Source organism: Trachemys scripta, chromosome 8 (genome assembly GCF_013100865.1).
Source record: "Trachemys scripta elegans isolate TJP31775 chromosome 8, CAS_Tse_1.0, whole genome shotgun sequence".
Lineage (NCBI taxonomy): Eukaryota > Metazoa > Chordata > Testudines > Emydidae > Trachemys > Trachemys scripta.
The window spans coordinates 43,123,401-43,146,356 of record NC_048305.1 but is presented as its reverse complement, the minus strand read 5'-3'; the positions used below and the strand labels follow the sequence as shown (position 1 = coordinate 43,146,356).

The window sequence follows — 22,956 nt, the reverse complement described above, 5'->3', positions numbered from 1 at the left end:
TTTTCTCTCTATTCTGCACTGAGTATCATGCTCTTCTTTTGTCAGAGTGCATCTATCTATCTTAGTTATTTATCTAGCCATCACTGCCATGGTATATGAACATCTCACACTATTTTAATCAGGGTGATTGATTTAAATCATGGATTTCTACATAAAAGTGCATTCTTGTTGGTTCTTATAACCTTAATACATATTCTTCACAACTCAGAGATAGATGTAGGTTTCATTTTTAGAAGGTACACACTATACATTTTTAAAGTGATTTATTTTGAAAACTTTTCAGATTAGTTTTACAGCTATATTAGAAAATAAATGATTGTTTGGTTATTTCATTTACCAAAGGTAATTGAAGCAGATATTTATGAAGTCACTGGGAGGTGAACTATCTCCAATTCAACAGGTTAATCATTAATACTTGGAGGATTTTCTTGCCATGCTGTATTAGGAGGAGAACATCACCAGACAGACATTTAAATTGTTTTATTTAACTAAAACAACAACGCTATGTATTCTGGATGTTTTTCTTCAACAGGAAACACATAATATTTTAACAAAACAAGCATATGAATTTTTGAATTTAGTTAAACATTAAAGTTTTTTAAAATCAGGTTTGTTTTTGTTAAAATTGTTTTTAACGAAAATAGTTAAATGAAATATTAAAAAATAAATAAATAGACTGTCAGCTAGGTTAACATGAGAAATTTAAAATATTGGCTTCTGCAGCTAACTCAGTCGTCTTCACCTTCATTTTCCTGTTTGTTCATAATCTGGAAAAGAAAAACAAGCTTTCCTGCTTTTTCAGGTTCGAAACGATTTCTCAATTTGGAAAGGAGAGTTTGTTGCATAAACAAACTGGGCAATTTTTTAATCAATTACCTCTTTTTGTAATCTGCTGGTTCTTATCACAAATTTATCTATGGTTGTTTCTGGATGATGGAGTATTTCCCTGCTCGCCAACGGATTCCCCCATGAAATCTTGGGCAAGTCATTTCGGCCTAGATCCTCAAAAGTATTTAGGCTCCTATGTTCCATGCCTTAGTCTTCCCCATTGGTATAATGGGTATAATAGCATTTCCCCCAACCTCACAAGGGTGTTTGCAAAGTTAAATACATTTAAAAGCAGGGTGGATAAAAATCAATTATTTAAAAAAAATAAAATAAAATCAGATTTTTTTATTTAAATCAGATTTTTTTGATAAAATGCCTTTTGAGGAAAAAACCTATCTAAAGATCGTTTTAATTGAGATACATTATTGCTCAAAGATATCTCATCATGGTATAGGGATTATAAGTTCTAACTCTATAGTATTAGACAATATATTCATGTAATGTTTAAGGAAAGTTTTGTAAATGAGTTCCAGTAGTTCATGGAGGTCCATCTTATGGGGGTCCAGGGGCTTCTGTATAGATTATTTTGGTTAATCTTTCTATCTACCCAATGGGACTCAGTACTCAGTCTAGAAGATATCAGCAGAGATGCTTAGTTTTGCAGTTCTCAAACTGTGGATTTGTGTCTCCAGAGATAACATGCTTGTTAACAGCAAACATGTTTTTAAATAAATCAATAAATAATATATAGAGGTGAGAAATAAGAGACCTCAACCCTATTGTCCCTCTGCAAATTTGTGTACACAGAGTCAATCCCTTACCTCTCTCTAAAAGTGCAAAAAGTTTCAAAAAGTTCAATGAATAGAAGATTGTTGGGGACGGAATAGATCTGGATAAGGAGAAGAAGTCTGGAGATAAATGTGAGAAGGGAGGAATAGGCAGTAGAAACAAAAGTGAAACTGTTTGAGCAGCATTTTCCAGAAGTCTTGAGTTCTTTCTGAGTGTAGCCTTCATTGTTTTGAGATCTACCATCCTATTCTCTCTCTAGAAGGGAAAACCTATAATGGCAGCAGGCTGTAAAAGAGACCCAGTTGGGGAATATTTTAATGACGTTTCTCTACCTGTGGGTAGGACAGGCATGCATGTAAAATGCAAACTGCAAAAAGGAATGCAAGGCCTGGTTGCCCGAATGAAACAATATCATGAGAAATGTTCCTTCTCAGGAGGTAGCTGCGTTGAAGATGATGAAAGGAACATGTCTGAACATGCAGGATCTTCAGGTTGGTAATTTTTTTTATTTCATACTTCTTTCTTAAGGACTGCCTGTCTTCCTTCTGGACTATTCTTGAATTCTCATGTTTGAGCAAAAAATATAATTGTTACTCTATGGTACTATCATTTTAGATGCAGTTGTGATTAAAATATATAGCAGAAATAGGCAGATCTTCCTTTTACAATTTCACCTTTAAAGTAGTACTGAGTGTCAGTGAATGCAATGAGTAATACTAAATGAGCAGTATGGTAATAATAATTAAATAACTGCACTGATTTATTTTGTTTAGGAAATCCATCCTCAACATACAGGATTCTGAAGACTATCTACCTTTAAGATCACCATCATTTTCTATAGTTTCAGAGTTACCTGCCAATGACAGTTTTCACATCATGTATGTCACATAGCCACAGTATATCACCTGTAGCAAAAAGAAAAAAAAAATCTCCATCATCCAGAAACAAGCATCGATAAGTTTGTGATAAGAACGAACAGATTACAAAAAGAGGTAATTGATTAAAAAATTGCCCAGTTTGTTTATGCAAAAAACTCTTCTTTCCGTATGATTGAGAACCCACACTTCATTAACATGGTTCCGTCATTAAGACCAGTCCACCCAACAGAGCAGATGACGCAGGCAAATTCCTGGATAAAGTGTATGAAAGAGAAATCGAGCAGTGTGCAAAAGGTCTAAAGGGTGAAATTCTAAACCTGAGTCTTGATGGGTGAAGCAATGTCCACAATGATCCTGTTGTATGTGCTTGTGTGACAACAGAAGAAGGGAATGTCATCATTACAGAAACAATTGATACATCAGGAAATGCACACACAGCAGAATTACTTACAAGAAGTAGCAGTAAAAGTTATAACAAACTGAAAAAAAAATTCAGAGGTCTGGTATGTAGCTTGGTCACAGACAATGCTGCAAATGTATCAAAGATGAAAAGAAATTTAGAAGAGGGAGTGAAGAGAGTCCCAAGCGAATTACATACGGTTGCAGTGCTCATTTGATGCACCTCCTAGCCAAAGACTTCAGTGTTCCAGAAATAAAGGCTAATGTTGTTGAAATTGCAAAATACTTCCGTAACAACCACTATGCAGCAGCTGCTCTGTAAAAAGTTGGAGGTACCAAGCTAATTCTCCCCCAAGATGTGTGATGGAACTCAATAGTGGACTGTTTTGAGCACTATATCAAGAACTGGCCTAATTTGATGACAGTCTGAACAAAATCGTGAAAAAATAGATGACACTGTCACAGCCAAAGTTCTCAACATTGGGCTTAAGACAAATGTTGAACACATGCTGAGTACCCTGTAGCCTTGAACAAAATTCAGGGAAATAGCTGTTTTATTGCTGACGCTGTTGAAATTTGAAAGGAACTGTTGAAATTTGAAAGGAACTGAGTGAGATCTTAAAAAGAGAAATATGCAATGACAGAGTTAAATTACAAGCATTAAAAAAACAAATGGGACAAGCACTATCTCCAGCTCATTTTCTTGCAAATATTCTCAATACTCGGTACCAGGGTCAAACCTTAATTGCTGAAGAAGAGTTGACTATGACATGGACATCCAGCAATCATCCCTCCATAATGCCCACTATAATAAACTTCAGAGCTAAGGGTTAACCATTCAAGAAATATATGTTTGCTGATGATGTTTTAAGTCACACCAGTGAACTGGTGGAAGTCACTTAAGCACTTGGATGCAGAGACTGTTGAAGTGACAATCTCAATTTTAACAGCAGTAGCTTCTTCTGCCGGTGTAGAAAGAATATTTTCTTCCTTTGGACTAATTCATTCCAAATTGAGAAATCGTTATGGACCTGAAAAAGCAGGAAAGCTTGTTTTTCTTTTCCAGATTATGAACAAACAGGAAAATGACTGTGAAGACGACCGAGTTAGCTGCTGAAGCCAATATTTTAAGTTTCTCATGTTGACCTAGCTGACATAGTCTATTTAATTTTTTTTAAAATATTTCACTTAACTGTTTTACTTAAAAACAATTTTAACAAAACAAACCTGATTTAAAAAAAACTTGAATGTTTAACTAAATTCAAAAATTCATATGCTTGTTTTGTTAAAATATTATATGTTTGCTGTTGAAGAAAAAATCCAGAATACATAACATTGTTGTTTTAGTTAAATAAAACAATTTAAATGTCTGTCGGGTGACAGCATGGCAAGAAAATCCTCCAAATGTTAATGATTAACCTGTTGAATTGGAGATAGTTCACCTCCCAATGACTTCATAAATATCTGCTTCAATTACCTTTGGTAAATGAAATAACCAAACAATCATTCATTTTCTGATATAGCTGTAAAACTAATCTGAAAAGTTTTCAAAATAAATCACTTTAAATATGTATAGTGTGTGCTTTCTAAAAATGAAACCTACATCTGTCTGAGTTGTGAAGAATATGTATTAAGGTTATAACAACCAACAAGCATGCACTTTTATGTAGAAATCCATGATTAAATTGAGTCTTCCTGACTAGTGATTTAAATCAAATCCACCCTGTCACTGGATCTCTTACATTGGAGAAGCTGTCTTTACTTATTCTAGCCTGATAGAGGAAAATGGAGGACTGGCTGTCCCCACCACTAGCTTTACTGCTTTGTGTTCTCTCCCTTTTCCAGCATGTAAATTCTTAGGTGGTCTCCAACCTCCAGATAATGACCATTATGTGCTGTTCTATTTTAGGGAGATAGGAAGCAAATGCTAACCTTTCCCCAATTTGGTGTCATTTTCTCTTTATGAAAACCCTTTACCACAGTTACAGCAATTAATTTTTTGTGAGAGACAAAAGTATAAAGAAAATGAGAAGACAACACAGAAAACGGTAGAATAATTAGCTAAAACCTTTCTCTGGTTAGGCAAACTCCTTCCCTTTCAATCTATCTAGACAGCAGTCATGTGGTATTGGTAGGGCTGTCAGTGTTAGCTGATGCCCATTTTTTTCATCAACAGGGCTAGGCAGTTATAAACAACTGCCACATAGCTCTAAAATGTTCCAGGAGTATTGTCTTCAATATGGTATTTCAGCTAAAGTCTCTTGTCTACATCTGATGGCTCCTTTATTGATAAAGAGCTCGACTTGGCTATATATCAGCTGTAGCCTAACAAGGCTCATCCAGGTAACATCCACTACATGTTTCTTTCACCTTGGACCAGTCACCAAAAGCTGGCTTCTTCAATTGGTGAATCGCTGTACCCAGGATTGTAGCATCCCAAAAGCCTAATGCAGGGTGAAGGTCGTAACTGTTCCCAAGCCAGAGAAACCATTGACAGATCCAAAGAGCTACTAACAGATTTCTTTGCTGAGTGTTACCTACAAATTGATGGAGAGACTAATCCTGATGTGGATTAATGAGATATTTGATCTGTAGCTGCCTCATGTTCAGGAGAGGATGATGCACTCGAGATTAGCTACTTTGTCTGACTCAAGATACAGAAGATGCGTTTGTGTAAGGAAAGAAGTTTGGTGTAGTACTTATTGATCTGAGAGTAACCTATGACAGTGTGTGTGGCATTGCCAAGCTGCTGCAAGCTATTCCTTGTAGCCTGATGGTGTGGTTCATCCAAGAAATGATCAGTAATTGCAGCTTCATTCTGTAAGTTGGGGATAAAATCAGTCACCTTACACGTGTCTGCAATAGTCTTCCACAAAGGTCAGTGCTGGCTCCCTTTTTGTTCAATATATACACATGTGATCTTCCTGAAACTCAGGCTGAGAAGTGTGTGAATCCTGATGACATCTGTATTGCTGACACTGGAACTGGACAGGCCCCCTCAAAGCATGGGACAAGCCATTAAAGTTCATATTCACACACGCTGCCAAAAAATGCAGCAATCTGATAATGTATCTATTACAATCCAGAGAGAGTGATTCCAGGGGCTGCTGGGACAAGTGGTCCCCTTCTTGTGGCTGTAGAACAGAAATTTGCTAGATTTAAAACAGATTAAGGCCCTGCGATGTGCTCCGTCAGGAGTTCTGCCCTTGCCACAAGACAGCAGTGTTGGGCTAGGTTGTGGTGCCTGCTCAGTCATGCTCACAGTCTTGTTTTCTGATCTGTATTTATGGTGAGGAGCCTATGTCCATACAGCATTTGCACATGGAGCACACCCATGTGCTTAGGTACTGTTCCTAGCCTGTGCTGAGGAACAACAGTTATACATGTTATACATGCTGCATCTTCAAGAGTGCACCCATGCTGGATGCATTGTGGAGTGAGGGGTTCTTCGGGGATCCTACCCTCTCTGTGGCTAGGAAAGGCTGGATGTGGTTCCCAACAACACTGCTTCAGTTTGCCAGAGGCAGGTCACTCAGTCGAAGCAAAGTATTTACACCTCTACCCCGATATAACTCTGTCCTCGGGAGCCAAAAAATCTTACCGCATTATAGGTGAAACTGCGTTATATCGAACTTGTTGTGATCCGCCGGAGCGCGCAGCCCCGCCCCCCTGGAGCGCTGCTTTACCGCATTATATCGGGTCACGTTATATCGGGGTAGAGGTGTACTTATGTTCCCATTGCCGAAATGGGATGGGCTTACTGCCTGTGTAGATTTACCAGTTCCTGCCAGTGACTACTGCTAAGTGATGTGCTGCTGTTGAAGTGTAACGAATGCTATTCGAGTGTAATGAGTACGTTCAAGCTTAGGACTTCCAGTGGCTGTGTCTTCGCTTTGTATGGTTGCCTCTAGCATGCAAAACTCCTTTAACACTTCACAGCTCAAGTGATGTGGTTAGACACTTTTTCTCAAGGAATTATTTTTTAAGATTAACAAATAACCTTTCTAGAGTCACAGGTTTCTCTTTCCATTTGTGCTTTTTCTTTGGAAGTCAGGCATTGTTATTTTGAGCTTCATTAGTCAACAGCATACAGGGGAAAAAGCTCACAGTGCATGTGACCAGACAAGAAGTTTATCATGCTAGTGACAAGGAATAGGCAAATGAGGAATATACAGATGTGATAGAGGACACGAAGTTAAGCACTGACTACGTGGGGCCCTGGGTTTGGGTTTACTTATGCTTTGTGGTGAAACAACCTGGAGATATTGAAACACTTCACTTGGGAAGGGAAGAAACTTTATTCGCTGGTTTAACCTTTTCTCTTTCTCCCCTACTGAAGTGACACTTGCTTTACAATCCATAGTATTTGCACTGTAATTGAGAGAGACAAGGTGAGTGAGGTAATATCTTTCATTGAACCAACTTCTATTGGTGAAAGAGGCAAGCTTTCAAGCTAAGGAAACCTCTTCTTCAGGTCACATTGCAATTGTCAAATAAAATCCATTTTCCTTCACCACGGAAGAGAATATAGCTGAGCACAAAATACAGTCTCTGCAGCCTGGTGTGCCTGTTGTATCTATGATGCTATTGCCTTATTTGCTCACTGGTGCTCAGAGATTTGTAGTAGGCTGTGGAACCTTTCATTTCTAGGTTTTGATCCACCTCCGTTCAACAGTGACCTAAAACAGTTGTAATTTTGTAGCGTGTTTGGTGGCCCATATGAAAGCAGGGGTAGGTCTGAGCCCAGTGGCTAGTAGTAAAGGCACCCACCACAAGCCAGTTGCAAATTGGCCTTGTAGTCTCTGAGAGGCCAAGGGCTGAATGGGTCTGGAGTCTGAATTTCTATTCCCCTCTATAGAGGTGGTTCCTGCGGGTCAGGGTGGGGCAGCATAGGGGAAGCTTGCATTCTTGCTGCCTGTACTGTATCTGTTCATGCCTAACCAGAGAACATCAGTCTCCCTTACCCTTAGTATGACACGAAATTTGATTAATTTTCTCCAGGAAGCAGCTATTCCTGGAAAAGGGTGGGCAGTGCAAATGTGACACATTTTCCTGCTTTTCTACTTTCCAGGCACCCAAATTAGGTTTGTAAAGTCAGTGTTACGGTACCATGGCTATGGCAGGCCAGAATTCTATCAGCTCCCTTCCGATGGCTCACAGGGTAGCAGAGAGTTGCTGCTGGCATTTTCCTGGCTCCTAAACAGAATCAGCCTGCTGGAGCGGTTACTGACTGTGAATAGAGTGAAAATCGGGGATGAAGCCTCTGTGTGCACGGTGAGTAGGTTTTTTGTTTGTCCTCTCCACCCCATCAATTGCTAATCTGCTACAATAGTAGGATTTAAAATGGCAAGTGTGTGTGTATTATGAGTTTCTGGATTTTCCCTTTCTAGATCATACCTGTAGGTTCTCCTACAATTTAGGCAAAGGGGTGGGCTGTATGAGGTCTCTCTCAGTGTGTGGAATATGCCAGGAAGTGGCAAACAGCATTTTAAGAAATATTTGAGTGCCTAATAGTAGCTATCCCTATTCATTGAGTAACTAATGAGCTTTCAGCCTTCCTGAGGGAGTAGTGAGATTTACTGTTATGCTTCCACCAATAAAAAGATGTCATTGTGCAGAAAGCATGCCCTGGAGCGAGCTAAGGCTAGCTGGGAATCTGCTGTATCTGGTGAAACTGGGAAATCTGTAACGGTGGCCAAGCAAATTGAACAGACCAATAACATTTGATAACTTTACATTTAAAATTCTCTACTTCACATACAAGGTCTAGCACATGATACTCTCTAAACTCTGCCTGAGTGTTATGAAATAAGTTGGGGAATGAAGAAATGAAGGTAAGGGAAGATGGAAAAAAATGGGTTTGCTTAGTCTGGAAAAGAGAAGACTGAGGGGGGACATAACAGTTTTCAAGTATGTACAAGGTTGTTACAAGGAGGAGGGAGAAAAATTGTTTTTCTTAACCTCTGTGGATAGGACAAGAAGCAATAGGCTTAAATTACAGCAAGGAAGGTTTAGATTGGACATTAGGAAAAACTTCCTAACTGTCAGGGTGATTAAGCATTGGAATAAATTGCCTAGGGAGGTTGTGGAATCTCCATCACTGGAGATTTTTAAGAGCAGGTTAGACAAACACCTGTCAGGGATGGTCTAGAGATAATACTTAGTTTGGACTAGATGACCTCGCAAGGTCCCTTCCAGTCCTATGATTCTATAAAAGGTGATTTCTCCCTCCATGCTTACACACCTACTCCAAATAAACTCCCTGCTCTTAGCACCAAAGGACACGAAGGCTGAATTTAAAATGACCAGTGCTAAGAGTTACAACCTGGCCTAGTACTCTTTTGCATGGTCACCAGTGAGATGTGAGTGGACCCAGTCTCTGGATCCTATGCATTTCCAAGCCAACTAGGTCAGGGTAGAGTCTTGTCACTGTTTTTAGCCATAGAGCACACTCCTGGGCTCAGACTTCTTGCCCAATGTCCTTCCTTGGGACATGGGGCACTGCTCCCCAAAGATCTCCTGAACACCCCCTCCAGTCTCCATCTAGGCTGCGGGTACTTTGGACTTCTAATTTCGTCCCTTTGGGGACAATGTGGTAGGAAAGCAAGGAACACAGACTTGATAAGGGAATTTCTTGGCCACAGAGACTTTACTCTGAGAGTTATAGATTTTTGAGGACAACAAAAGTCCTGAGACACCCCTCTCTTTGTCTGATCTTCTCCTTCCTTTGTGTCCGAGGTTCATCAGCATTTCTAGATGGGCAAAGTTCTTCCTACAAGTCCTGCTCACTTGAGCAACTGTGTGGAGTGAATCCATGTGGGCTTGCTCTTCTGATTTTATTTATAATTTTAAGAATTAAAATTCCATCTATTAGGCATGTAGAGAATGGTCTGACATTAAACAAAATAACATCATGAGCAATAAAAAAGGAACACGTGACTTCAGTGGGTACTGTGAACAAGAACTGTCTTGATAAATCAGTGCATATAACTATTCCAGCTCTAAAAATGTACAGCTAATATTCAACGAGAGAGGGAGAGAAACTTCAAAATTATTCTCTTCAGGGGGATGTTATGGTTTGGGGTGAACTTCATCTGTAATCTCTCTTTTTGAGTACTTCTTTCAACTGGCAGACTTATATGTGCACCTCTCTGAGTGGAACTCTGATTCACCTCACTTTTAGACTGGATCACCAGTCTACAGTACCCCATGTTGACCAACCATATCTGTTTTTGACACCTGCTATGGAATCTTCTCCAGAAGTTGTGACAGAAATCAGCTTGTTCAAAACAGTCTGCTTTATTTATCATAGGAGCAGCACAAACAGAGAAAAGGTTAAAAATAACAAAAACTTTAAGGCTTAAAGCATATTGCCTTATGTAAACTTAGCCTCCTTTGAGAACTGGTCCCTCTGTGCATTCCACTATGGGTACACATGTGCTCCATGCACCTGAGACTTGAGAACTTTTGAAAGCAGTGTCCGTTGATCCGTATCTGTGCCCCTGCTCTGCTTGTGTTCTGCATCAAGGATCCATGGAGTAGTGCTGGGTGGACCGACCACTGTGAGGTTGTGCAGTCTATATGGTTTTATAAAAACTTAATAATAAGTCAATATAATGTAACTGAGATAGTTTTAGAGAAAATACGGTAATAAGTGAATGTAAGGTAACTGGGATATGCTTCATGCAAAAGGTCTCTTGTAAGGTATCATTACAAAGCTTATAAGCTACTGAGTATGATCATCTGATTTGTATGAATGTACCACTCTTGTATCTAAAACTAGAAATATAAAATGTAGCTCTGAGGGCCTATTGTAATTGTGTAAAGTGTGGACCATTAATGATGGTTTGGAATCTTGATGACTCCCATTGTCTGCAGATGGCTGTATTTACCTGTGAGTCTTCCTGTATATGTGTGTGCTGGCAAGTGAATAATGAAGTCTTGCAGTGACATGTGATCATGTCACCTGAACTGGAATCCATCTTTAACCTGGTGCTTTTCCAGTGAGGGGGGGTGGAAACCCAGAGGGACAAAGAGTTCCCGCCTTATGCAAAAGATATATAAAGGGGTGGAAGAGAACAGAGAGGAAGAGGAGCCATCATGAAGAATCCCCTAGCTACCACCTAAGCTGCAACAAGAGCTGTACCAGGGGAAAGAATTGTGCCCAGGCCTGGAAGATGTCCAGCCTGAGAAAAACTTACTGAAGCATCTCTGAGGGTGAGATTATCTGTATTTAGTTTGATTAGGCATAGATTTGCGCATTTTATTTTATTTTGTTTGGTGACTTACTTTGTTCTGTCTGTTACTACTTTGAACCACTTAAATCCTACTGTCTGTATTTAATAAAATCACTTTTTATTTAGTAATTCACTCAGAGTATGTATTAATACCTGGGGGAGCAAACAACTGTGCATATCTCTCTATCAGTGTTATAGAGGGCGAACAATTTATGAGTTTGCCCTGCATAAACTTTATGCAGGGTAAAACGGATTTATCTGGGTTTAGACCCCATTGGGAGTTGGGCATCTGAGTGCTAAAGACAAGCACACTACTGTGAGCTGTTTTCAGGTAAACTTGCAGCTTTGGGACAAGTGATTCAGACCCTGGATCTGTGTCTGGAGCCAGACGGAAGTGTCTGGCTCAGCAAGACAGGGTGCTGGAGTCCTGAGCTGGCAGGGAAAACAGAAGCAGGGGTAGTCTTTGCACATCGGGTGGCAGCTCCCAAGGGGGTTTCTGTGAACCAACCCGTCACAGTATCCATGGAGTAGTGCTGGGTGGACCGACCACTTCTTCAGTTCCTTCTTACTGCTGCATGGCCTGAATTGGAAACTTTAGTGTACAGAACTTCTCTTTTGTTTTCAAACCTGTAAATATTTCAAAGTTTATCAGTTTTATCTTTAGTGTAATTAGTGTTAATGGTTCTATTAGTATAGCTAGTGGATAGTTAGAATCCCCACCCTGGGGATCCCTCTGGCTCATAACTCCTCGCTTAACGTTGTAGTTATGTTCCTGAAAAATGCAACTTTAAGCAAAACGATGTTAAGCTAATCCAATTTCCCCATAAGAATTAATGTAAATGGGTCACCAGACAAAAGACTATATATACACACACACACTCTCTCTCTATAAGTTTTAAACAATTTAATACTGTACACGGCAACGATAATTGTGAAGCTTGGTTGAGGTGGTAAAGTCAGAGGGTGGAAGAGGATGGGATATTTCCCAGGGAATGCCTTACTTGCTAAATGATGAACTAGCACTCAGTTGAGCCCTCAAGGGTTAACACTTTGTTAATGTAGCCTCACACTCTACAAGGCAGCACAAATGGAGGGAGGGGAGATAGCATAGCAGACAGAGACACATACTCTGTGTGTGAGAGAGAGAGAGAGATGCGCATTGCCCCTTTAAGTATGCTGACCCCACTCTAAGTACATTGCCTTTTTAAGTAGATCAGCAAGTTGAGACAGCCGCTGCTGCCAGAAGGCTCCCTCCCACGTCCCCCCCCCCCGCACTATGGAAATGTAAGCTGGGGGCAAGGGGGAGGGGGACACCCTGACATTAGCACCCCTTTTCCCCCCTTCCTGCTCAGCAAGCAGGAGGCTCCTGGGAGCAGCTCCAAGGCAGAGGGCAGGAGAAGCACATGGCAATGGGGGAGGGACAGTTGAACTGCCGGCAATTGATAGCCTGCTGGGCAGCTGCTGCACAGGGATCTTAGGGGAGCGGGGAGCTAATAGGGGGGCTGCCGCTCCACCTTGGTTCCAAGCCCCCACCAGCTTGCTCCAATGGGCCGTTCTTTCTGCAAGCAGTGGACAAAGCAGGCAGCTGCCAAACAAAGTTATAAGGGAGCATTGCACAACTTTAAATTAGCATGTTCTCTAATTGATCAGCAACGTAACAACGAAACAACGTTAACCGGGACGACTTTAAGTGAGGAGTTACTGTATGGGAATTAGATTATGCACAGTATACCAAGCTTGAAAAGCTGCATCTGCTGTCTCTGTACCTTCCTGATCAGTGATGACCACGAGCACTGCCTATACTGCCTGGGGGAAGTGCATATCTTCGCCAGGTGCAGCATCTGTTGCTCCTTTCTTAGGTGGACCTGATAAGTGCAAGCATTTTGTCTTAAAAAGCACCTCATGGAGAAAGCTATGAGGCCTCAATCAGACCCAGGCTGGATGAACCCTGCTGTACATTATCCAGAGTCATCAAAGAGCACATTTCCTACCATGAAGCCTGATGCAGGAATGTGGGAGATTATACCTGTGGACCCTCTGTCAGGATTTCTGCAGGAGAGTAGGGCACAGTCTCATAAGCACAAGAGCAGATCCCCCTCTCAGTCCACTCCAAAGAGGACAGATCCCTCCCTCACCCCTTCCAGGTCGGTCAAGTCTTCATGCCCAGCTTCCAAAGACTTAGGATGTCGATGATAGAAAGGTGCATAGGAGCAAGGCTCCGCTGCTACCGGACTCTGCACTGGCAGTGCCATTGCTAGCAGTCTTGTCCAGATCTGCTGGTACAAACAAAGAGCATCCGTCAGGAACCTTAGCCACTGGGGGTACCGTCCCAGTCCCTTATGGATCTGCCAACTCAGAACCTTCCTACTTCAGCTCTGTCTGTATGGGCTGACAAAACTGTGGGTGACCCAAGGAGAATGGAAAGATACACCACTTCAGTGAATGTCTTTGTTCTCCTGGATCTGCATTGGTTGTCAGGACTGACCCTCACCAGGGAGATTTTGACTCCCCCAAGAGACACTGGCTCTGGGAGAAGTCTACCCCCTTCCCGTCTACTAGCCATGACTTTACTTTGATAGAACCATTGGCACTACCAATTGAGAGAGATTTGAACTTTGTATAATTGGAAAATCAGATATTCTGGAGGAACCATCCTTGCTTCCATCAAGGAGGTCAAGAGTTTCCTGGAACCAGCATCTCCTACCCAAATCAGGACACTCTCCTTGGGACTGAAGGTGCCCCGGCCCTTGGGGACCTCCACAACCCAGCTTTGACCTTCTTGTTGGTGCCCATGAAATGCCTGTGCATGATATCCGGGCACTGTGATATCTAATAGGGTGTCACATCACCTCTCTTGTCCAAGAGAGCAACTAGAACTTCCTCCTGACCCTATAGATGAGGAAGACTACAAGCTGTATCCGCCAGTTCCATTGGTACTGATAGTTATCTTTTTCATCACGTATTGGAGATTGGGGTTAATTCACCTTCATTATCTACCTTCCTGTGGTCTTACAGAGCCCCATAGAACTGAGTTACCCTTAGGCTTCTTTTTAGAAGTCACACACTCATAACGCTGCTCTACAGCCAAAATGCTTCTGAAATAAATGTAGTCAAACTTTACTAATTCTGGGTCAGTGAGAATGAAAATGATCCTTAAAATTTTTGATTGGCTCTAGTTTTCAAGATATGCTATTGGGTCAGTATATATGACCCTTGACTTGGGAATGGCGGAGGATAAGTGAGTTCTAAAGGGAAGGGATCTCAATTTAAACCAGAAATAACTAAAATACATCTTTGACTGGATCTATGAATATATCTATGACTGGGTTTGGACAGTACTTGCTTTTTAGGCAAAACAATGAATGATGCAATCTGAAGCTGGTATTGCGTCATACATGATCTGAATTGCATCATGTTATTCCTAGAAGTCATGGATGATGCAATCATAAGGAAGCTTACATCACTCTGCTGAACAAATTGCCCTATATCAGCTCTAGAAATCATACAGTGTCGTGCTGTCTTATTTGTCAGTGTTTGATTTTGCAAAGGGACACATTTCTGTTTAGCCAAAGTGAGCAGAGATGCCTCGTACTTGTGTGAACAGTGCAGATAACTTCTGCTATGTTTGTGGTGAAGTGACTTTTGCATCACAAAAGCGCAGTATAATCACTATGGTTAAGAAAGCCTATCACCTTTATTTTGGCTGCAAAATTGGAGATCAGGACAAGAGGTGGGCCCCACACATATGCTGCAACACTTGTGCAACAAATCTTCACCAGTGGTTGAACAGGAAAAGGAAATCTATGCCTTTTGCAGTGCCAATGATTTGGAGAGAGCCAACAGATCATACCAGCAATTGTTACTTCTGCATGGTGCCTCCAGTTGGGAAAGGTGTGTCAAAAAAGAAAAAGTGGACTGTGCATAATCCAAACATTCCATCAGCTATACGACCAGTATCCCATGAAGAAGGACTGCCGGTTCCTGATGCACCAGAATTCTCACTTGAGTCAGACGAGGAAGAGGAAGAGGATGAAACTTCTGGTCCTGAACCATCAATGTCACAGGACCCACATTTTCTCCCATCCTCCTCCTCTGAACCACATTTCATAACACAAGGTGAACTGAATGACCTTGTCGGGGATTTGGAACTACCCAAGAGTAAGGCAGAGCTGTTGAGCTCCAGATTACGGCAGTGGAATCTCCTGGCAGGAGATGTTAGGGTTTCCATGTTCTGTGACCGTCAAAAGGATCTTGTCCCATTCTTCTTCATGGAAGGTGATCTTGTAGCCTGCAACAACATCGATGGTGTGATGGCAGCCCTCAACATCGTTCACGATCCGGATGAGTGGAGACTAGACTGTTCATTGATTCATCGAAGACGAGTCTTAAAGCTGTTTTACTGCATAATGGCAATGTTTTGCCATCAATTCCAGTTGGTCATGCAGTCCATATGAAGGAAACCTATGACAACATGAAACAACTTTTGAGATGCATAAACTATGACCAACATCAGTGGCAGCTTTGTGGCGATTTGAAGGTTGCTCTCTTGCTTGGTCTGCAGACTGGATACACAAAGTACTGCTGTTTTCTCTGTGAATGGGATAGTCGTGCAAGAGATTCCCACTACATCAAGAAAGATTGGCCACTCCGACAGTCATTGGAGCCTGGGAGGAAAAGTGTTCAGCATCCACCACTTGTTGAATCAAGGAAGATTTTGTTACCAACCTTACACATCAAGCTGGGTCTGATGAAGAACTTTGTCAAGGCCATTGACAAAACACAAGCAGCTTTCAAGTACCTCCGTGGAAAATTTCCAAGGTTAAGTGAAGCTAAGATAAAGGAAGGTGTCTTTGTTGGTCCTCAGATTCGTGAACTTCTTTGAGATGATGCATTTGACCATGCACTGCATGGCAAGGAAAAGACGGCATGGAAAGCCATCCAGTTAGTGGCAATAAATTTTCTTGGAAACAACAAGGCAGACAACTACAGGTTGTTGGTGGAAAACCTCCTCAAGGCATACAAAAGCCTTGGTTGCAACATGTCACTAAAGATGCATTTTTTGCACTCTCATCTAGATTTTTTTCCACCGAACTGCGGAGCAGTGAGCGATGAGCACAGTGAGCGATTTCACCAGGACATTGCAACAATGGAGAAACGCTATCAGGGCAAATGGAGCCCATCAATGCTTGCAGACTATTGCTGGACAGTGACAAGAGATGCTCCATTTAATGAATACAAGAGACAAGCCAAGAAGCGCCGAGTAGACACTGAATAGGACTAAACTATGTACATGATAGTTTTTTGCCTTTTGTTTCATAATAAATTTTATTTATATAACCCTTTTGCTGATTTTTAAAGTGTTACATAAACAGGACAGGTGAAATATTATCATGTAAAGCAACCATAAACACATGAAAAGACCTAGGTTTACAATTTATGATTAAAACTCTATCTACACAATATACATAGACATAAAATGTAAAAACTTAAATATCTTAGAAACAGTAGCCAATCAGTTGTTTTCATTGTCATATTTGAATTCAGCACATCAAAATACATAATAAATAGCACATTTTATCTCTGAAGCAGATGACTTCTCAAAAATTGTAGACCAGTGTAATCAAATAGAGGTTCCCACAATATTCATAAAAATACAGGCTGTGTCTACATTACAGGCTTCTACTAGCATAGCTGTATTGGTCAGGAGTATGAAGAGCTTTGAGCCCAGATTGATGTAGCTATGCTGATAGAAATCCCTAATGTGGACCTAATTATAAAAGCAAAACTGCACTTTAATTGGGATATGTAGATTTGTTTGATGGTGGTGGGGTAAGCTATTCCTGTAAAAGGGCAGCTTTGGCTATATAAGCTGTGTCCATACCAGGAGTGCTTTGCCAGCATAATATAATATATGGGTATAGCTATACTGGTAAAGTGCTTCTAGTGTTGACATGTCCAGAGATAGCTCCTGTGCTCTTCACAGAGGAGTTTTCAGTTGCATCAAAAGCATTGAAATCATTGATAATTCTGATCCTCTAGTTCCCAGACGCTTCCCATTTGTGAGGCAGAGCAGTTGGGCAAAGGGGACACAACTTGCTCTTTATTGTGTATAAAGGAGGTTTGAAAAGTTCTTTTTGCTTGTCTTTATGATAGAAATATCCCAAATATCAAGTCTTGTCTTTCCAGTTTCTGCTTGATTACTCCTCGGAGGTCTAGAGAATTGGGAAGGCAAGCTTTCTGAGCCCTCAGATGTAGAGAGTAGGGGTAGATTGTAAACCCATGGGGGCAGGCACCATCTTTTTATTGTGTGTGTATACAGTGTCTAGCTTAAATGGGATTGTGATCCAGGACTGGGCCTCCTAGGCTGAGGTAATACAAATAAATAATAATAACGATGAAGGCTGAATCTTTCACAAGGTGAATGGGTTTAATAAAAACAAGTCATGGATTTTAAACAGTCTCCTGGAAAATCCCCTCCCTTCTCAGTTTGGGGTTTCACTCTCATGTTGTGATATCATAGTCGCTGGTTTTGCAAGAGTTCTCTGGCAAATTCTTCTAGGTTTAAAAATAAAAACAAAAATCCCAAAGCCCCTAGAAAAGCCATGTGGCTTTCAGGGCAGAGAACAATGGAATTATAAATGAAAGTGTGCTAAGGCTGCTTCCCTCCAGGAATTCGGAGGGGAACCTGGGGTTTCTGGTACTACATCCCAGTAGCAACCACTGGATAGCTAATCAGAGAATGGCATGCACTATGATTCATTTTGGTTCCATGTTAGCTGGTGCTGTGGAAAATCCCACATATACAAAGATGGTGAATTAAAAAGTGATAACAGAAACCAAAAATCCAGAACATGAAATAATAAACAGAAATGAACTGGCTCTTTTTTTCCTCTGTCACTTACTGGTTTTATTTTGTAGCAGTTAAACATCAGCTTTGTTGCGTTTTTGGTTGCTAGCCGTCCTGATCATTACTGGCCACTGCCTCAAATTTTAACGTAATTTATAAAAGATTATATATATGACAGCACACACAATAAGCAGACCTCATAATATCTTACTGGCTATAACCCTCCCTGAGCCCCTCTCCACTGCTTAGCTTATTGTGTTAGAAATCATTTAGGTCCTGATCCTGAAAAAACAAAAATGTGTTTAAAGTTAAACATGTGCATAAATCTTTGCTGGATTAGGGCCTTAGTTTATAAACTCCTTGTGGAGGTTTTGTTGTTTGTCTGGAAAGTGTCATGCACACCAGTGTCTCAGTTTAAATAAATAATTGGTCTGATGTTCCTTGGAGTCTGTGGAAATATTTAGCCATTTTCATCCACTGCAAATGAGAGCAAAATTGTGTTGCTAAGAAACCGCAAAGAAGGAAGAGTCATACAGCAATAGCTTGAGACCAAATGAACGGAATTAATATAATTGGCTCTTGATATGTATGGTGTTTGGCATATCATGAGCTATTTACTGGGCTTCAGATCTTATTTGTGAGACAGACATAGCTTGTTCTGGTAGAGTAGTCAGAATTTAATTCTAAAATCTAGAAGATTTGTCATTGCAGATTAATTAGGGATTAACTGCTTTTTTCCCTTGACAGGATGGGCTCTTAATGTCTGCCTCCGTAGATAGGCTTGTCACTATGTGCAAAATGTTTAAACTTACATTTATTTCTGTTTGAACAAGCAGTAGTAACTGCTGTTCTTGGCTTTCTGTTATGTCTTTAAGATAAACATAGTACGGCTGGATTCTTCTCTTGGTTACTGTGGTGTAACTCCATTGATTTCACTGGGACTACACACGTACTTCTAGCTATGCACATATTAAAGTGTGTAGCTGGTTTTGGCCGGAGTTCTCAGCAGCTTGCCGACTTAAATGCACAGTACTGTTCTTGCTGAGGAAGCACTTCCATTTCAAGATCCTATTTTCAGGTGTTCTTAAATGTCTGAAAAAATTCCATTTGGTCTGAGACTACTTTACACTTGTTTTCTCATCCCAGAAGTGAATTTTTGGGCATTAAAATGTTTTCTTCTTGCAGAACTTTTCAGGTACTTTGTCTTCATTTTTTCTTGTGTGGTGCTTTTTTTTTTTTTTTTTTTTTTTTAAGACTTCAAGGTTTTCTTTGAGAAATCAAATTTGCCATAGACTTAGACTTTTGACATATTTAAAATTTTTTTAGAAATTGGTAAAAACTTTCAGAAATCTTTATGCTTGTTTCCACTAAGGTAACTTTTACTAGTGCACATGCAGAGCATCACCAGAGCATCACATGCTGTGAGTTCTAGCTTTTTAGTGGTTTAAAACATATTGCTAGCCTTAATAGTTCATAAAATCACAATATTCTGATTACCATCTCTCTTCTCTCCCTCCTCTTCCCCTCCCACCCCCCGGGGTGTCACTACAGCGGATGAGTTAGTGTTAATTTGATACCTTAACTGAGCATTTGCAGATCTTAACTTGTTTGGATTTCTTTTAAGTTTAACCTGATCTCTGAATTTCCTGGCTTTGAAATGCTTGTTTCTTGTAATTTTTTTGCCCTGATATATTCTCAGCTTTAGCTCCATCCTAATGTAGTTTTTATCTGAGAATTACCTTTTTTATTAAATTATTAAACATTTCCTCCATGAACATTAAAAAAGAAGCATTACCATTAATACTAAACATTTGTTTTCAAAAACTACCAGCTTTTAACAAAGTCTGGAAATGCTTTGGTGGGACCATTACCAAATTTTGGGGGATTTGTAAACCTTTCCAAGCATAATTCTGCACAGCGATATGAGAGGAAATGCGTGTCCCTGGAGTAGTATAAAATACATATTACTTATGAGCAATGTGGCTGAGTTGCAGTGAGGAACATAACAATGAATTGCCTGATGTGTGTGTTGGAGATGATGTATTATCCTTCATCTAATATTTTAAACTGCAAAACAGAAACCTAATCATTCAGAGAAAACCATTAACTTAGGCTTGGTCTACACTACAGAGATAGGTCGACAAAAGGCAGCTTATGTCGACCTAACTATTTCAGTGTCTCTGCTACAGCCTTGCTCCCACCGATGTAAGTGCCCTACTACACCGACATAATAACTCCAACTCCTCAAGAGGCATATGCCTTATGTTGGTGTAGTTCAGGCAATGCAGTGTCCCTGTAGACATTGGGTTCCTCACATTGGCTGTTGGCTGTCAATTTCATGGCTCTGCTGTAGCTGTGAAATTGACAAGAAAGCAGCACCAGGCTCCCCAGCCCAGCTGCTGCCAGGTCTCCGCTCCAAGTTGGGCTACCACCCAGGCTCCTGGCTTGGGCTGCTGCTTGGGCTTCCCGCTCCCCACGGGGTCTCTGCTCCCTGCCAGGAGCACGGAAGCTGACTGGACTCCAGGTGAGGATTTACTAGCTAGAGGTGAGAAGCCCCCAGGTGGCTTCCCCCCGGCTGGGAGTGGTGAGGCGAGAAGCCCCCGGGGGACAGCTGGGCTCCCAGTGGGGGGGCTGTGCAGAGCTGAGAGCTCTGCCTCTTAGCCCCACCACACTGCCCCTCTTCAGTCAGTGGAAGCACTCCTGGTAACTGAGTGGAGGAGGGTATTGTGGACATCAGCCATTGCAGTAATTACCTAACATAGGTCGACTTAAGATTGTAGTGTAGACATGCCTTTAGTCTTGTCTCGTTCCCTTCATTCATGTTGCTGATTCACTTTACGTCATTACTGTATTGTAGTAAGTGCTTACTAATGGAACACTATTAAGTGCTTTACCACTACATGAGAACAATGAAAGGGTGGGTCAGATTTATTGTAAAAGTTCTCAAATGGCAGGTGTCTGCTTTAGACCTTCAGGGCATCCATCTGTCCATGACAGTCACCTTGAAAGATCAAGAATTTTCTGGGACCCTTATGCTGCCACTTCTGTGCAGCAGCCAATATTCAAATTTATCAGGTTTTTAAAAAAATTGTATTGTTTACAATCTCTCTAAATAAAAATATTTGCCTTTAAAAATGTGGAAAATTTAACATGGCTTTTTTTGTTTAATTATTTGTGAATTTGCACCATAGTTTCTCACTTTGGAATGCATATCTTAGCATCACTGCTGCTGCAGGCTCAGCTGAGGATGTACAGCACTGGGAAAAGCTATTTGCTGCCTATTCAGTCACTGTGTGCAAGCAGAATGGGTTTTTTCTATGTCCAATGTAAAGAATAGGGGCTTGATTTGTAGAAGTGCTGAGTAGCTATAATTCCCTATAACTTCATTTGAAGTCGTGTGTGCTTAGGCCTTGTGCAAATCAGGCCTGGGATGTTTTAAGTTTCTTGGGTGTAGTGAGTTTAATAAAAACCAAAGATATTTAGAATCCCGATTACAGTCTCTGCCAGATCATAACAGTTTTAAAGTATACTGCAGGATAAATATATAATGGTAATAGGATTATAGCTTTCAGTTTTATGTAATCATTGCCAGGGCCGGCTCTAGCATTTCTGCCGCCCCAAGCAGCAAAAAAAAAAAAAAGCCGCAATCGCGACCGGCGGCGGTAATTGGGGGAGGGGGGAGGGGAAGCCGCGATCAGCGGCGGCGGCAGTTCAGCGGCAGGTCTTTCGCTCCTAGAGGGAGTGAGGGATCTGCCGCCCCTGAATTGCTGCACGTGCCGCCCCTCTCCCTTGGCCGCCCCAAGCACCTGCTTGTTAAGCTGGTGCCTGGAGCCGGCCCTGATCATTGCACATAAATCTCACTTTCACAGCAACCTAATTACTAGTGCTGTGTTTTAGGAAGGGACAAACGCAACTTTCTCCCATTCTGTAAATAAATGATGACTTGTGTAAATAATAGCTGTACTCTGTGTGATTATGTATTTGCTATGCTTACAATGAGGAATACTGCTGACACCAGTATTATCTCTAAAATGGAAACTAATTTAAGTGTGTGTAGCTGCTGCTGGTTTTTAGGGGGTGATAGTGGTGTTTATTCTCTTGTTTGTTACTAGGGAAATTTGCATGGACATTGGATCTTAGTTTTGTCAATTAAATCAGCTCCTGCTTCTTACTGTACATCTTAAATCAGATCCCTCTTTGTGATCTCATAATAAGAAATTATTAGTGATACCATTGAATTTATGCCTCCTGCAGCTATAGTTGTTTCTCCCCAGCAAGACCAAATAAACTCAGGCCTGGTTTACAGTACAAAGTTAGATCGAAGTAAGCTACATTGTATCGACCCAGTTGTGCATGTGTCTACACTTAAATTTGTCTTCCACCAATGCAGTAACATCCCCTCCCAGAGCAGAATTGAACCATGGTCAATGCACCTAAGTCAACTCAGTCTGAGTGTAGATACTATTTTACTTGTATCAACCCTAACAGTCTTCCAGCAGTTGTACCACAATGCCTGGCTCTGACTGCTCTTGTCAAAATTGTGGATTCCACTGCCCAGGCTCATGGAGGCCTGAAGGCTCTCCCCTACCCTTTAAAAATGCCTTTTCCTGATTGTCCGGCTTGGCGAGCATATCTAGCATCTCTCCATTGTTTTGTGCAACTGGCCAGCTGACCATGCTGGCTCCAGGTTCCAGATGGGCTCCTTCTTGAAATAGGCAGGAGATATTGGCTCTCCTGGGCCTGTCGGGAGAAGAGGCTGTGCAAGCACAGCTGCGGACCGGCCCCAGAAATGTGGACATCTACGAGCAGATTGTATGGGGGATGCAGGAGAAGAGGTATGACAGGTATCAGCACCATTGTTATGTGACAGCGATGGAAGTGCTGCAGCATATCAGAAGGCCAAGGAGGCCTACGGTCAATTCCGTGCTAAGTTGTAGACATGCTGCTTTTACAAAGAGCTGCACTCCATACTTGGCAC

The 22,956-nt window shown here is 41.2% G+C and overlaps 1 protein-coding gene across 3 annotated transcripts in view; it reads left to right on the top strand.

Moving 5' to 3' along the window:
• The window catches only part of TEDC1 (tubulin epsilon and delta complex 1), a 181,694-nt gene that overhangs the window by 6,397 nt on the left and 152,341 nt on the right, over positions 1–22,956 (top strand). For all 3 annotated transcript variants that reach the window (XM_034779121.1, XM_034779119.1, XM_034779118.1), the window contains exon 3: positions 7,966–8,168. In XM_034779121.1, the coding sequence (XP_034635012.1) occupies positions 7,966–8,168 (203 nt within the window). The remainder of the gene's footprint in view (positions 1–7,965; positions 8,169–22,956) is intronic.